We start from the raw sequence: 12,449 nt of genomic DNA, 5'->3' as shown, positions 1-12,449 counted from the left end.
TGTATTTAAGGCAGCAGCGAATAGCAAGGACAGACACCTTCAAACTGAAATACAAAGAACTAATGAACTGTATAGAATGAATTTGGGTTTTTAAAGAGCTATTAAAAGTCAGGCTTTATAAGAGTTCTTAAAGCGTGTAAACTGTCCATTCTTTGGGCTAGTGGCTTGGGATTAATTATTCCTAATGAGAGGAAGTACCAATTAGTTGATTTGTCGATGGCATTCCTTTTCTAGGACAGCATTGTAATGTTATATTTGTATGAGCCTTCACACATAGGCAAGCATACACAGGCGCATGGCTTTAAGACCACACTGATGCCTTAATAATTTAAAAGAATACAAACATTCCATATACATATATTTATTAGCAGTTAGTGACTGGGCCACTTAGTCATAAAAATTTGCCTTTTGCATGTTGTCTAATTATCATTTTTCCCCAAATTTTGCATTGTAGGACTACTGTTCGAAGATTTTTGGAAGAAAACTGAAAACGGCATAAAGTGAAGATCGACATTAAAATGAGGTGAAAGAAAATTATAGTGGCATAGAAAAAGTATAAAGCTCAGTTAGTTTTTTTTTTTTTATTATTAAAAATTAATTCAGGACTGATGTGACCTACCAGATTTCAGAACATGTATTAATAGCATATATATGCCACTGAAAACTTAGGTCCTGTATCATATTTTTTTCTTTAAGACTTTTTAAGAAATATTACCTAAACATGTGGCTTGCTCAGTGTTTAATTGCAAGTTTTCATTCTTGGACTTTGAAAACAAGATTAAACATTAGTATTTGTGTGAATCAGACTAAGTGGGATTCCATTTTTACAACTCTGCTTATACCTAGCCTTTGGATTTAGAAGTTAAAATAAAGTATCTCTGACTTTCTGTCGCAGATTTGTCTCTGTCATTGAAAAGTTTTAGTATTAATCTTTTTCTAATAAAGTTATTGACTCTGAACTAGTCCCTTGTTTTAAATATGATATGCTGTTACTAGAGGTGTTGGTGTACAGTTTTATCTGATTTGTTCTGTTTAAGACTAATTTTTATAGAACTTCCACAGTTTAAATGTTTTAAATAATGGTGCTTCAATTTTGGGTGGTTATGAATACTTTTGAATTTTGCTTTTAATAACAAGATATACAATGAACTAGAATATATTTTTTATATCCCTGAGAGATTTCTTTGGTAGTAGAAAATTCAGAATATCCTTCTGACAGACATCTATCATCCTCTAGCTGTGAAATAATGAAGTAGAAGAACATTCAAGAACTTTGAACTGGTTTTTGGTCTTAAAATCCTGTATCAAGATTTTTTTTAACCTAGTCTTGTCAGATTATACATGTATTTATTTCTTTGTATGGGATGTGTATGCATATTACAAGGATTTTTTTTTAAACTGATACTTAAGGTGATTTAGGAGGTGGGTCATGTACAGCAAATTTGGCAGCATGTTTTAACTATACCCAGCTGTTGACTGTATAAAAATATTAGCTCCAGCTACATATGTCATAGCAATTCTTTGTGATTTATAATTTTCAAATATTACTATCAGTGTATATAGGTAGAGAAACGTGAGTACATGTGTTAAATGACTTATGGCTCCATGTTGATGGAGAACGAACATGGAATCTAGGTCTTTGCCACATGGTCCAGTGCCTCACCATTTATGCCACTGTGCTCATTCTATAATAGGCATAATGATACAGAATTACTAAAATACCCTGCACCAGGCTTTGGAATATAATGAAGCTGCCACTTAAGAGGCTCTCTTTGCCTAAGATAATGCTGTGGGGACAGAGCATTCCTGGCTTACCTAGTTAATCCTGGAGATTCAGCAATAGATGGATGGGTTATCTCTGAATTTGTCAGAGATGATTCATGTGCGGATTAATGTAAGAGGGGAAACAAATCTAAAGTCAGCTGCCTCCTAAGCACTGCTTTGTGTAGTTTGACAAGATTGTGGTTTTAAGAATAAAGGCCTTAAAATGATATCTTACCATATTCTAGTATTAAGAAAAAAAGGGAACAGAAGAAATTTACTTAAGTATTAAGGTATTAAATCATGAGGATATTAAAATGTCAGATTTGTTCTGGCTCATGTAGAATCTTATAGCTAGCCTATTTAATGAAGTACACTAAGTGAGTTCACGAAGTCTTCATCTTCATCTGTATGGACACTTCCATCTGTTGATCACTACTGAAGTTAATGTAGAGTTTGAGGGGGAGGCCTGGCCCCTTGAGGTGTCCATGACTAAGGTCTGGCCTTAGTTGTGGGGATCTATAAATTGGGTCACACCCAGAAGTTATCAGGCTTAAGAGGAAATGATTCTTCCAAACCAAATTCACAATCCAATAATGAGCCATGTGCTAATTTACTGTAAGAAATACACACGTCTGTCCATGGAGACCTAAAAGTTGTCAGTTTCTTAATGCATATTTTCTCTTTGAAAAGCCTTTAGGGAGAGCCAGTTTTTATTAATCAGAAGATTACTTGATAAGATTGGAATCAGCAGTTTTTTATTTTGGAAAATTTAAGACACAAAAGTAGGACAGTTTAGTTAATTAAGACTAAATGGCCATTCTTACTCTGTGTGTGTTCCCTGTCCCCTGTTATTTTCAAGCAAGTCTCAGACATACTTAATTGGCAAATACTTCTGCATGTATTGCTAAAAGATAAGGACTTAAACAATAGTTTATTAATTAAAAATGAATTGGGTGAACTTTTTAATTGGTCAGCTATGGTACTGATCTAGTAGCTTACTTTCCATTGTGCCTCTCAAGAGGACGTGGTAATTGAGTCTGCTGATCTGGTGTCCTCCCTTCTGCAGTGTAGACACACTGACTGCATCGTTGCCCTTTTTGTTAAGACATTTTTTCTTCAAATAGATCATAATACATTAATTTTTTAGTTAGGATTAAAACACTTTTCTTCCCTTCTTGATACAATCATTATCACCTAGATTAGAGATGTTTACCTCCTTTCCTTATAGCATTACTCAGCTCCAGGTGATTTATCTGGTTTCTTCAGTATAGTTAGTGTCACAGAGGAAAACCAACCCTATTTCTAAGGTCTAAGAGCACTCTGACCACATACGGGTTGAGTCTAGCCATCTGGTTGATTAAAAGTTTCTAGAGATGTCAAAACTGAATAATTTAGGGTGGAATTTTTTTTAAGCTTGTGTCCGTTCTGTGCTTCAAAAAAATGCATTGTAGATGAGTTGTGAATATTTTTAAACATAATTCTAAATGTGCGTGATTTAAAAAAAAAACCCCATGAGAACTTACTGTGTATATTTTCTGTAGGATGGGACTTCATTTAGGGTTGGTTTTCAAGTTTGAGTTTGGACTGATTTTTAGTTGTTTATGAAAGAATCCCAGGTGACTGCTTTTTAAGAATTTTGTGTTACAATTATAATGCTTTGTACATGGTTGAAAAAAACAACAGAAATGTTCAGTGATCTGTGTCTCCTTTCTACTCCTGTCCCTCTCTTCCTCCCCAGGAGCTACTAATTATTTTTCCAAGTGTTTTTTTGTGGGGAGGGTGGTGGTGGGGGATGTAAGCATTTATGTATGAATCTTTTAAAATATATGCTAGAACACCATATGTTTTGAATCTTGCTGTTTTCACTCAGTATATTTAGAAACATTTGAGACATAGGCGATAGCAATTTTAAGTTTAAACATGTAGTTTTCAAAAGTATATTTCAAGTAAAAGAGAAGTAAATGTTTTTTTCATTGTTGTATTAGTTTTTTTTTTTTTTTTAATTTCCTAATTTAAAAATGCAGTTTGAGAGTTTCTTAGTTGGTCTATTTCTTCCTCCCAGCCATCCCAAATAGATCAGTTGTCAACAGCTTTAAGAATGTTTAGGAACAGCAGCTCCAGAAAGCAATTTGGCATAACTGTGCCATAACTTCTCTTGTGGTTATTCCACCCCTAGATACATACCTATAGAAACTTATGCATGTGTGCCAGGAAATGGATGTAAAAATGTCATAACAGCATTGTTTGTAATAGGAAGAGAAGGAAATAAAAACAAACTGGAAAGACTTCAGATGTCCAGCAATCCACAGGATAAATATTGGGGTATATTCCTACAGTGGAATTCCACAGAAGTCAGACTGAACTACAGCTACACATGTGAACATGGATGAATCTAAATGGTGAAAAAAGCAAGTTGCAGAAGAATACATCCACTATGGTTCCTTTTCTGTGAAGGTCAAAACCAGGCTGTTAAATATATGGTAAATGAAAAGCAAGGAAATGATTAATACACAATTCAGTGCATTGGAGGGATGGAGGGAGATCATGGAGGGCAAGGAGGAGCCTTCAGACGAACTGGTGATGATTGCTAAAGCTGGGTGGGTGGTTTCTTTTTTAAAACTGTATGTGTATGTGCTTTTGTATGTATGGCATTTCTTAATAAAATTTAAATTAAAAAAATGGGAAAAGGTCTTGGTGTAGGTAGTTAGTAGTAACATAAATGTATAAACATAATGTATTTCATGAAATTAATCTTCAGTGAGTAGCAGATTAAAGGGTGCTGTTTCTTGAGTGCCAGATTTAGTCTTAATTGTGGTCTTTAAAAGCCAGCAGTGGGACCTAAATGTATCTTTTCTTTGTGATATCTTATTTTTATCTTGATGTAATTTTCATTTGGGTGTCAGCCAGGGAGCTGATGCTGCTTCTGCTGTGTAAGCAGCTTCCAAAGAAGCTTTTCTCCTAGATTTGTCATTCAAGAAAGGAACCTGCTGGGGTGAGAAGAGCCATTCTTCTGACCCATGGTCAGCACATCCTTTCCCTTGTTCAAGTTAGATCGTCACCTCAGGCTGCTTTTTGTCCTTGTCTGTCCTACTCTTACCAGGGGTACTATGAAGTGTTTAAAAAATGTTTGCTCTTTAAAGGGTAGTGGTTGAAACTTGAAAGGCACCTGCAGGTGCGTAAAATTCATGTAGCTAAAGGCCCTGTGTCAGTTAGCGGCGGCCCTCTGACCCCCAGTCATGTGCCCCAGGTGAGAGTTGGCTCCCCTTAGTGTAAGCTTAGGGCTTAGCCATGAGTTTACCTAACATCCCTTAGGGCTGCTCAGTCCTGGGTGCTATTTTGATACCTTAGGTTACATCAGTGTGCAGAATAGGGGCAGCTCTTGGTGGAGTCTGCTCAGAGGGATGGGAAGGGCGGTGCTGAGTCACTCCATTCAAAATTAACATCCATTGTGAACAACTAAGAATTCCACATCATTCCATGTTTTAACCTACGTATCTTTTGGAACGCTTTAAGATAGCATTCTGGTACCCAATTTATTTCAGCGACTTTAGGTAATGATGGTTGGGAGAGTATAGCTCAGTGGTGTGCAGTGTGTGCCTAGCATGCATGAGGTCCTGGGTTGAATACCCACTACCTCCATCAAAAGTAAACAGATAAAGAAACCTAACCCCCCATCCCCCAGAATAATAAAAATAGGAAATTATAAAAATCTTTCAGAATTGCACTTCACTCAGAAATTAGTTTTTACAATCTATGTATGAAATACATAATAAAATTACTCTTGAAGCTCTTCAGACTTTTATTGATCTGCAGCCTTAAAGCTAGGTATGTTGGTTATAGAAAATAAGTATGTTTCTGGTGCAGGCTGTATTGAATTTGCTCATCAACCTTGTAATTAAATTGCTGCCCTTGTTGATCTTAGTGAATTAACCACTATGCAACACCTGTGCAGGTTCTGCTGTTAGTGTAAGCGTTCCACTCAGCAGTAATTTTTTCAAATAAATTTGTTCTACTGTGTTCATTTGAAAACAACCTAAAACCTCCCTTTTCTACAAATGGTAATTTTGGGCCATTAACCAACTCTGAGCCTCTTCCTAAATTTATCTTAAAACAAAATTGAAAATACCTTGGGGAGGCGGCCCTTGGGAATCGACCCCCTGCCAAGCCCTATCACAGTCCTGACAGTGGAACACTGCTCTGGATGGTTGGAACTGACTTTCTTTAGGGGGCTATGCTGCCTTAAAAATGTCACTTAGATGCTAAGCTTAAATTCAGTGCCACGGTGCTCCAACCATAATCCTGTGGATACTAAGTAAATTGCATATTCACTTCATGAGTAAAGTGGTATGCACGTCTGCACCTGTGCTAATCGGAACACCTTCCACTCTGGCAGCTGGGTGACATGGTAAGTGTTGATGTAAGACCTCAGTGTCCCTTTGCCCTTCGTCAAAGCTGAGCTATTGAGAATTTGGAGGTAAGGACATGGCCTATTTCTTGTGCTACAGGAAACAAGACACTGTGCTTGCCCAGAATGTCTCTGGTACTTTTTTCTCAGTTCCATGGGGGTTAGAGATGATTTCATGAAGGTGTGTAAAGAGGCAACAGTGTGGTTGGTGTGTGTTAATAAAAGTTGGTAGATGGAATCATGCATGATTGCTTCCAAGGTTCAGGTAGTTGTTAACCATAAGCTAGTGAGATGACCCAGGATTCCAGGTAGCGTGGTAGGGGAAGAACCTAGCATGGGATCTGATCACAGCCCACCTTGGAGCTAGTTAGCAAGGGCACTAACTTTGTATTTTTCACCTGTTTTAATAAAAGCTCAGTGCTGTGGGCAGTGCCTTGGCTTTTCTTAAAAGCCTCAGGTGGTAACTCAAGTTGTGTAAGTCATGCTATTTTATAGGTAGGTTAAAAAGTGTGTAAAGAGGAAATGATGGTGTGGAATGCTTTTTAGAAACTGGGAACTTTGAACCAGTGTGCCAAGTGGGTTCTGGCTTCCCAGCTTCATCAGCTCACCCTGCCTTTAACAGAGTTCATGTGAACAGACCCTGGCTGGTCCTGACACTCAGGAGTGCATACCTATGCCTGATCAGGATTGGGGTACAACTTTACAAACTAAACTTGCATTGGTAAGTATCATACTTAACAATTTTTTTTGTAGTAATATCTGTCAAAGCACTTTGAACATACTTTTCTCCCAGCTCAGAGAAGTTGGAGACGAGGAAATGCAATAATTTTTCAAAGTACACATGAAGTTAGCAAACTGGTACATGCATCCAAGGCTTCATTATTTACAAAATGCTGATTCCAGTTTTCTTTTTTTTTTTAATTGAAGTATACAGTTTACAATGTGTCGATTTCTTGGTGTATAGCACAATGTTTCAGTCATACATAAATATACATGTATTTTCATATTCTTTTTTGTTGTAAGCTACTACAAGATACTGAATATAGTTCCCTGTGCTATACAGTATGAACTTGTTTATCTATTTTATATACTGATTTCAGCTTTCAGTTCTTGGGTTTCTTAATACATCATTTTTGCAGCATTGCTGTTGTAGCAGGGCTTCTCCAACAGCGATGGTGTGTACGCTGTCAATTCAGAGCTGTTTTTCATTAAAATGAGTTCTACTTCCTGTAAGTCCTGTAGTCTCAGAATGTCTTTGTCCTTAATATGGAAGAAGAAATTGTACATTGGTTCATAAATACGTGTGAAATTATTAAGATAAAAAGGCTTAATACTAGATGCCAAGTATTGTTTTCTCTGTCTTTCTATGGTAAACTAAGTCAGCAGTTGAGAATTCTTTCTTTTCTGTGTGTGGGTTTTTTTGTTTTTTGTTTTTGTTTTTGTTTTTTTTTGGTCTGTGCTGCAGGTTTCCAGGGGGAGTACAGTTCCATGATGCTGCCCAAGAGTAAAAGGCCAGGATATTTTTTAAAACATCTAGAAAGTATGATTATCCCACCACTTTTTAGTTTACAAAGAATAAACAATTAGGCAAAAGGCTTTTGCTAAAGGCATTTTGAACGTTGCTGTTTAAAAAAAAATAATGCCCAAAGAAATGAGACTTTTCCTCTGAAATTAAAAACTGAGATGTGTTTTGAATCTGGAAAATATATAAAAATGCACAAAACTTTGTTTCCTAAGGTTGCAGACTGTTGCTAAGCAGGAAAGAGTGGGTTTATACCTTCTGTCCTGGGGACCAGTCAAGTTTTGGAGAGGTTGGAAGTGGACCATACATATTGAACTAGTCTTATTTGGGTACTGTAATTCAGACAATTTAAAAGGGTTTATGAATTAGGTATGCAAATCTGTAAAAGCACCAGATTGAGAATTACCTACCTACCATGTTTGGCTATCCTGCACAAGGATTTCCACTGTCTTGGATTTTGTTTTCATATTAAAAATGCAGAAGCTAATGATTGGCTTCACAGAACATAATTTTACCCACTTAGAACCCAGTCTGTGTTTAGAAACTTGTAAACCCTACCTTTCTGAGCAGTGTGTTTGGCAGCTTTCTTACCTTCTCCACTTGCTCTGGGTTAATCCCCAGTTCATAGCAGCTCACTTTTAGTAGATTTTGGTAACTCAGCTCTTGTCTGTTCAATTCAACCTCAATGAAGTCATTTTCTTTGTGGCTCTGAATTCTGACTTTAAGCACTAGCTCTGGATCACCCACAAATTTATTTATAAAAGAAACAAAAGACCCATTTTAAAGTCTTTGAACATTATCAATTATTACAGCATAGATAATCCAAATAACTGAGTAATAAGTAGACCTGGAACTTTTAAAGGCATTTATACACTTTATCTGAGGCCTTTCTTGGAATGCTGAGTAAGCTCTAGGATGTATGCCCCATTATACTCACCAAAAGACTTGCAGTTTGAAGCCAGGCTGGGATTTAAAACATGCAATGGGTGATACGCGTCACCCTTGGCAATATATAGGTGTTGTTTGTACCTTGGCTATTTGGAAAGCTTCAAGGAAACGTGTAGCCCTGGGGCTCTGTATCCTTAAGCCATTGTGCAGAGGTGCAGATCATTCTGCTGATTCCTACTGTACCCCGGGACTTCAAGGTGAGCTACAGGCCCTGAGAAATAGATAATGCTACCATCCTTTGGGACGGTGGCATCAAGTGAGCCTTAACTGTCGTAAGAAGGAGCACTATTGACTGAAGGCGGAGGAAGCCTAATGGCGAGTTTGCAACGTGGTCTAGGGGCTGAGTCCTTACCTAGGCAGGTGTCATCGGGCTTGGCATTATCACCTTGGTCAGCTGGCAACTGTGGGTCTGAACCTTGTTTATACTCATGTGAGAAAAAATTAGAGGAGAGCTGAGAAACAGCAGCACCTCAGCATTTAGCTCTCTGCCAAATGTGCCAATTAAGCGAGGGACAGCAAAGCCCCATCTCCACTTCCCGCTCTGCAGCTCCTCCTCACAGGTAAGAACAGCCACGAAAAGGGCAGTAATTGCATTCAGACTTGAAGAGTAGTTGTCCTTAATCACCACTTAAATCATGAGCAGGAACTGAGACAGAATTTTTAAATGATATGTAATCTGAGGGAGAAATATGTGTAATCTGTGTGCTTAACTCAAGTTTCTACTTAGGTATATTCAGCAGTGAGGGCTTTGTGCCTCCAGTTCGTTAGCAGAATCATACTGTTAGAAGAGTCCCTTTATAAGGAGAGATTTTCTCAAACAGAAGGAAAGGAAAGAAGGGAACATTACAGAGTACCTTCCAGGTGCCAGGCCTCTTACATACTTAAAATAGCCTTCCAAGCCTACACTGCACCGGCACTGTGCCAAGCCCTGGGGAGATGATGATGCAAACAACAAAAACCCGAAGTGGCCTCTGTCCTGGCATTTCAGGTTAGCAGGAGAGAAAGATATTAATCAAGTGACCTCAAGTAAATGTGAAATTACAATTGTGGGCATGGTGAGGGTGAAATCCACAATAATGGGAAAGCCTGGAAAGCAGTCAAGAAAGGTCTCCCTGAAGGCTGGGTGTTTTGAGCTGGCATCTGAAGGATGAGTAGGCTTAAATAGATCCAGAGGGTGGAGAGGGAGAAGAGCTTTCCACGTCTCGGGAACAGCAGAAGGCTCTGTCTGTGTGAGGAGGCAGTGGCTCTTTAGAAGAAAGAAAAGCAATGCAGCATGGCTGCAGGCGGAGAGCAGGGAGGGACAAGATTGTGGGGTTATCCACCAACCTGTGCTACCCAGTTCAACCGCTGATCACATGAAATGAGATACACTCTAAGTGGAAAATACACACTGGATTTCAAAGACTTAGGAAAAGTAAAGTATTTCCTTAATTTCTAATATTGTTTATATGTTGAAATGATAGTTTTGATATATTCGATGAAGTATACATATTAAATTTAATTTCACCTTTTTAAAAAATGTGGTTACTAGAAAACTTTTAATTACATATGTGGCTTACATAATATTTTAATTGCACAGCGCTGGTATGGGTGAAAGGTCTTTGCTCTAGAACAACACCAAGTCATTAGACAGTGTTAAGGAGGCTGTCACAATCAGATTTGCATTTTGGGGGAAAAAAAACCACCAGAAACCACTGTCGTCACAAGAATTATATGGACTGTAGTTTTCAGACTACAGTCTGAAAAAGTTGAGGCTGAAAGGTGAAGTAACTTGCTTGAGTTTGCTCCATTAGGAAATGGCAGGACTTGGACGGGACCTACTAATGTAGTGGAGCCCAGTGCAAAATGGCTTCCCAGGGAACTGCAGCCTCCCCACCGGAATACTCTGGAACCCGGGGGCAGCTGGGGGACCCCTGCCCCTTCCCTGCCAGGGACCTCAGAGCATGCCCTGTCTTGCCTGCCTTTTGCTTGAGTCTGCCAGGGACCAAAGGTGACAGCAGAATGAGGGACGTGCTCATTGTCCCATCTGATTTCACTTACAAAACAAACTCAAAGATAAAGCTATTAAAAATTTCGAGCCAATGACCACAGAGCCTTTAATCCCAAGCGTGAGGACTTTCTGTATGCCAGGCCCTGCACAACTGCTCTGATCTCAGGCCCACAAAGCCAGTCCTGCTTAGGGCTCAAACTGCTTTTCCACACTGCTAAATATTTCCCCAGAAATGAGATGCTCCCACCCAGTGCAGCTCTCTCCCAGGACAGAAATAATGGCCCCCGACCCCCACTCCAGACAGGGACCAGCAGTCTAGTCCTTGTCCTTCCACTCTGGGCCTGGAGACTGAGTCCCGCTCCCAGGCGGCCCTTGCAACAGCTGGGCCTCACCCTCCCAGAGACACCTAACCTGGAACGACACCCCCTCGCCGACTCCACGACTCACTCAACACAGAACACGAGAACGAACGTCCCCCAACTTGGCCTGCCATGTGTAAAACATTTTATTCTCCCATGAATCTGTCAGATTAAGATGCCCTGTAGATGAACAGGGTTTCTTAGAGGTCAGAAAGGATGTTCTTTTGAAGTCAAGCAGATTTGGGTCTGAATTTTTCCTGTGCTATTTAGTAGCATTGACACCTTGGACAAATTACTTAACCTCTCTGAGTCTGTTTTCTGATCTGGAAAATGGGATTAATAATCTCTACCTCACAAGGTTGTAAGAAGCAAATGAGAAGGTGCACCGGACGTACAACCACCCCTGGCGCGTAGGGAGCATCAGGAGCTGCCGGCTGCTGCTTTTGATGGTAGCTATTGACACCTGCCTCCTCTTGAAAGGACCCTTGGTCCACTTGCTGTCCCTTGACCACCCCATTGGCAGAGTGGGGAAGGACACCCCGCCCTTCCCTTCCTCAGGCCCCTCCCCTATCCTCCTTGAGGACCATGTTTGAAACAGGACTTCCAGACTCACCTACAGGCTTCTCCCTCATGTCCTGTTGGGGTCCAGCCATGGGTCAGCTCTGTGGTCTGTCGGATCAGCAGTCCCTCTTGAATTTACGCCCAAGCTCCCAATCAAAAAACACCTTCTAAAGCCTCAGTGCATCTATCTGCAGTGGAAAAATAATCTGTTCTTGTCATTGGCTGGTGAGATAGAGCAGGGGTTGGCCTATTTTACAGACAGGCAAACTAAGGTCCAGGTGTGTTGTATGACTTGCACAGGATGCTGCAAGTGAAGGACTGAGATTCAAGGCTCCCTGCTCCCTCCTCTGGCTGTGTCCACTGGGAAGCAGTGCAGGCTAACAGAGCCCACCCACAGGCATGGCGCCCTGAGAGAGGAGGCCTTCAGAGGCACAACCCTCCTTGGAAAAAGTTAGCAGCTACTACTTCAAGGGATAAGAAAAGCCAAACAGTATCTTGGACTGAACAGGCTCACCCAGGCCCAGAGTGTGAGAATTTTATATTTTGCCACACATGAATTCTTTTTTATTGCTCTAGCTTTATCAGTAGGCCTTTTTAATTGTTGAGAGATAATTCTTTACAGGTCTCTTGCATGCAGTTAGTAGAGCATAGGCACTGGCTCTCTGTCTGCATTTGTTCAAGAATGTTTGTATAGTGAAGACCCTTGAAAATTAGAGTTAGTGTCTTTCTTCAGAGCAAAGGGCAGGATTCTTTACTGTCCAGTATAATGAAGATAATGTCTCCCTCTGGAACAAAGGTCAGACAGGCCTACTGCCCATTAGAAAAGATTCTGGTTCCCTAAATGTGGGATTCCTCCTCTGTAAGCTTTCTTTTTTTGGGGGGGGTAAGCTTTTTTATTAT

General features: G+C 39.8%; 2 protein-coding genes across 7 annotated transcripts in view; one reads left to right on the top strand and one right to left on the bottom strand.

Moving 5' to 3' along the window:
- The window catches only part of LUC7L3 (LUC7 like 3 pre-mRNA splicing factor), a 22,824-nt gene extending 21,930 nt beyond the window's left edge, over positions 1–894 (top strand). For 3 of the 5 annotated variants that reach the window (XM_031469607.2, XM_031469604.2, XM_031469610.2), the window contains one exon: positions 1–894. This exon is cut by the window's left edge and continues 1,017 nt beyond it. Coding sequence is in view for 1 of the 5 variants with exons in the window: in XM_031469605.2 (XP_031325465.1) it covers positions 455–488 (34 nt within the window). In the remaining 4 variants the exon portion in view is untranslated. The other 2 variants (XM_010990315.3, XM_031469605.2) reach the window with 1 other exon arrangement.
- Positions 895–7,220: 6,326 nt separating this feature from the next.
- On the bottom strand, positions 7,221–11,641 carry ANKRD40CL (ANKRD40 C-terminal like). Of its 2 annotated transcripts, XM_064494908.1 has the most exons (4): positions 11,585–11,641; positions 8,992–9,064; positions 8,250–8,410; positions 7,221–7,429 (listed from the first exon to the last, which is right to left on the bottom strand). In XM_064494908.1, exons 1-4 carry the CDS (start codon positions 11,639–11,641, stop codon positions 7,289–7,291), a joined length of 432 nt encoding a protein of 143 aa, XP_064350978.1. In that variant the 3' UTR covers positions 7,221–7,288. The 2 variants fall into 2 exon arrangements, with proteins under 2 accessions (XP_064350978.1, XP_031325482.1); XM_031469622.2 differs by lacking the exon at positions 8,992–9,064 and having other exon boundaries at positions 11,602–11,641.
- Between the last annotated feature and the right edge of the window lie 808 nt (positions 11,642–12,449).

The sequence above is a fragment of the Camelus dromedarius genome, chromosome 16 (genome assembly GCF_036321535.1).
Source record: "Camelus dromedarius isolate mCamDro1 chromosome 16, mCamDro1.pat, whole genome shotgun sequence".
Taxonomy (NCBI): domain Eukaryota; kingdom Metazoa; phylum Chordata; class Mammalia; order Artiodactyla; family Camelidae; genus Camelus; species Camelus dromedarius.
Note: the sequence above shows the minus strand (reverse complement) of the source record. Positions and strands in the feature narration are given on the sequence as shown.

Bases quoted from the DNA above. Each gene is read 5' to 3' on its own strand.
- ANKRD40CL (XM_064494908.1), bottom strand. From the start codon at position 11,641: ATGGCTGGACCCCAACAGGACATGAGGGAGAAGCCTGTAGGTGAGTCT. The intron at 8,411-8,991 runs GTAAGGACTCAG...TAGTGCTTAAAG, and splicing joins GCCCGATGACACCTGCCTAG to TCAGAATTCAGAGCCACAAA. The intron at 7,430-8,249 runs GTAGGGTTTACA...TTCCATATTAAG, and splicing joins CAAACACACTGCTCAGAAAG to GACAAAGACATTCTGAGACT.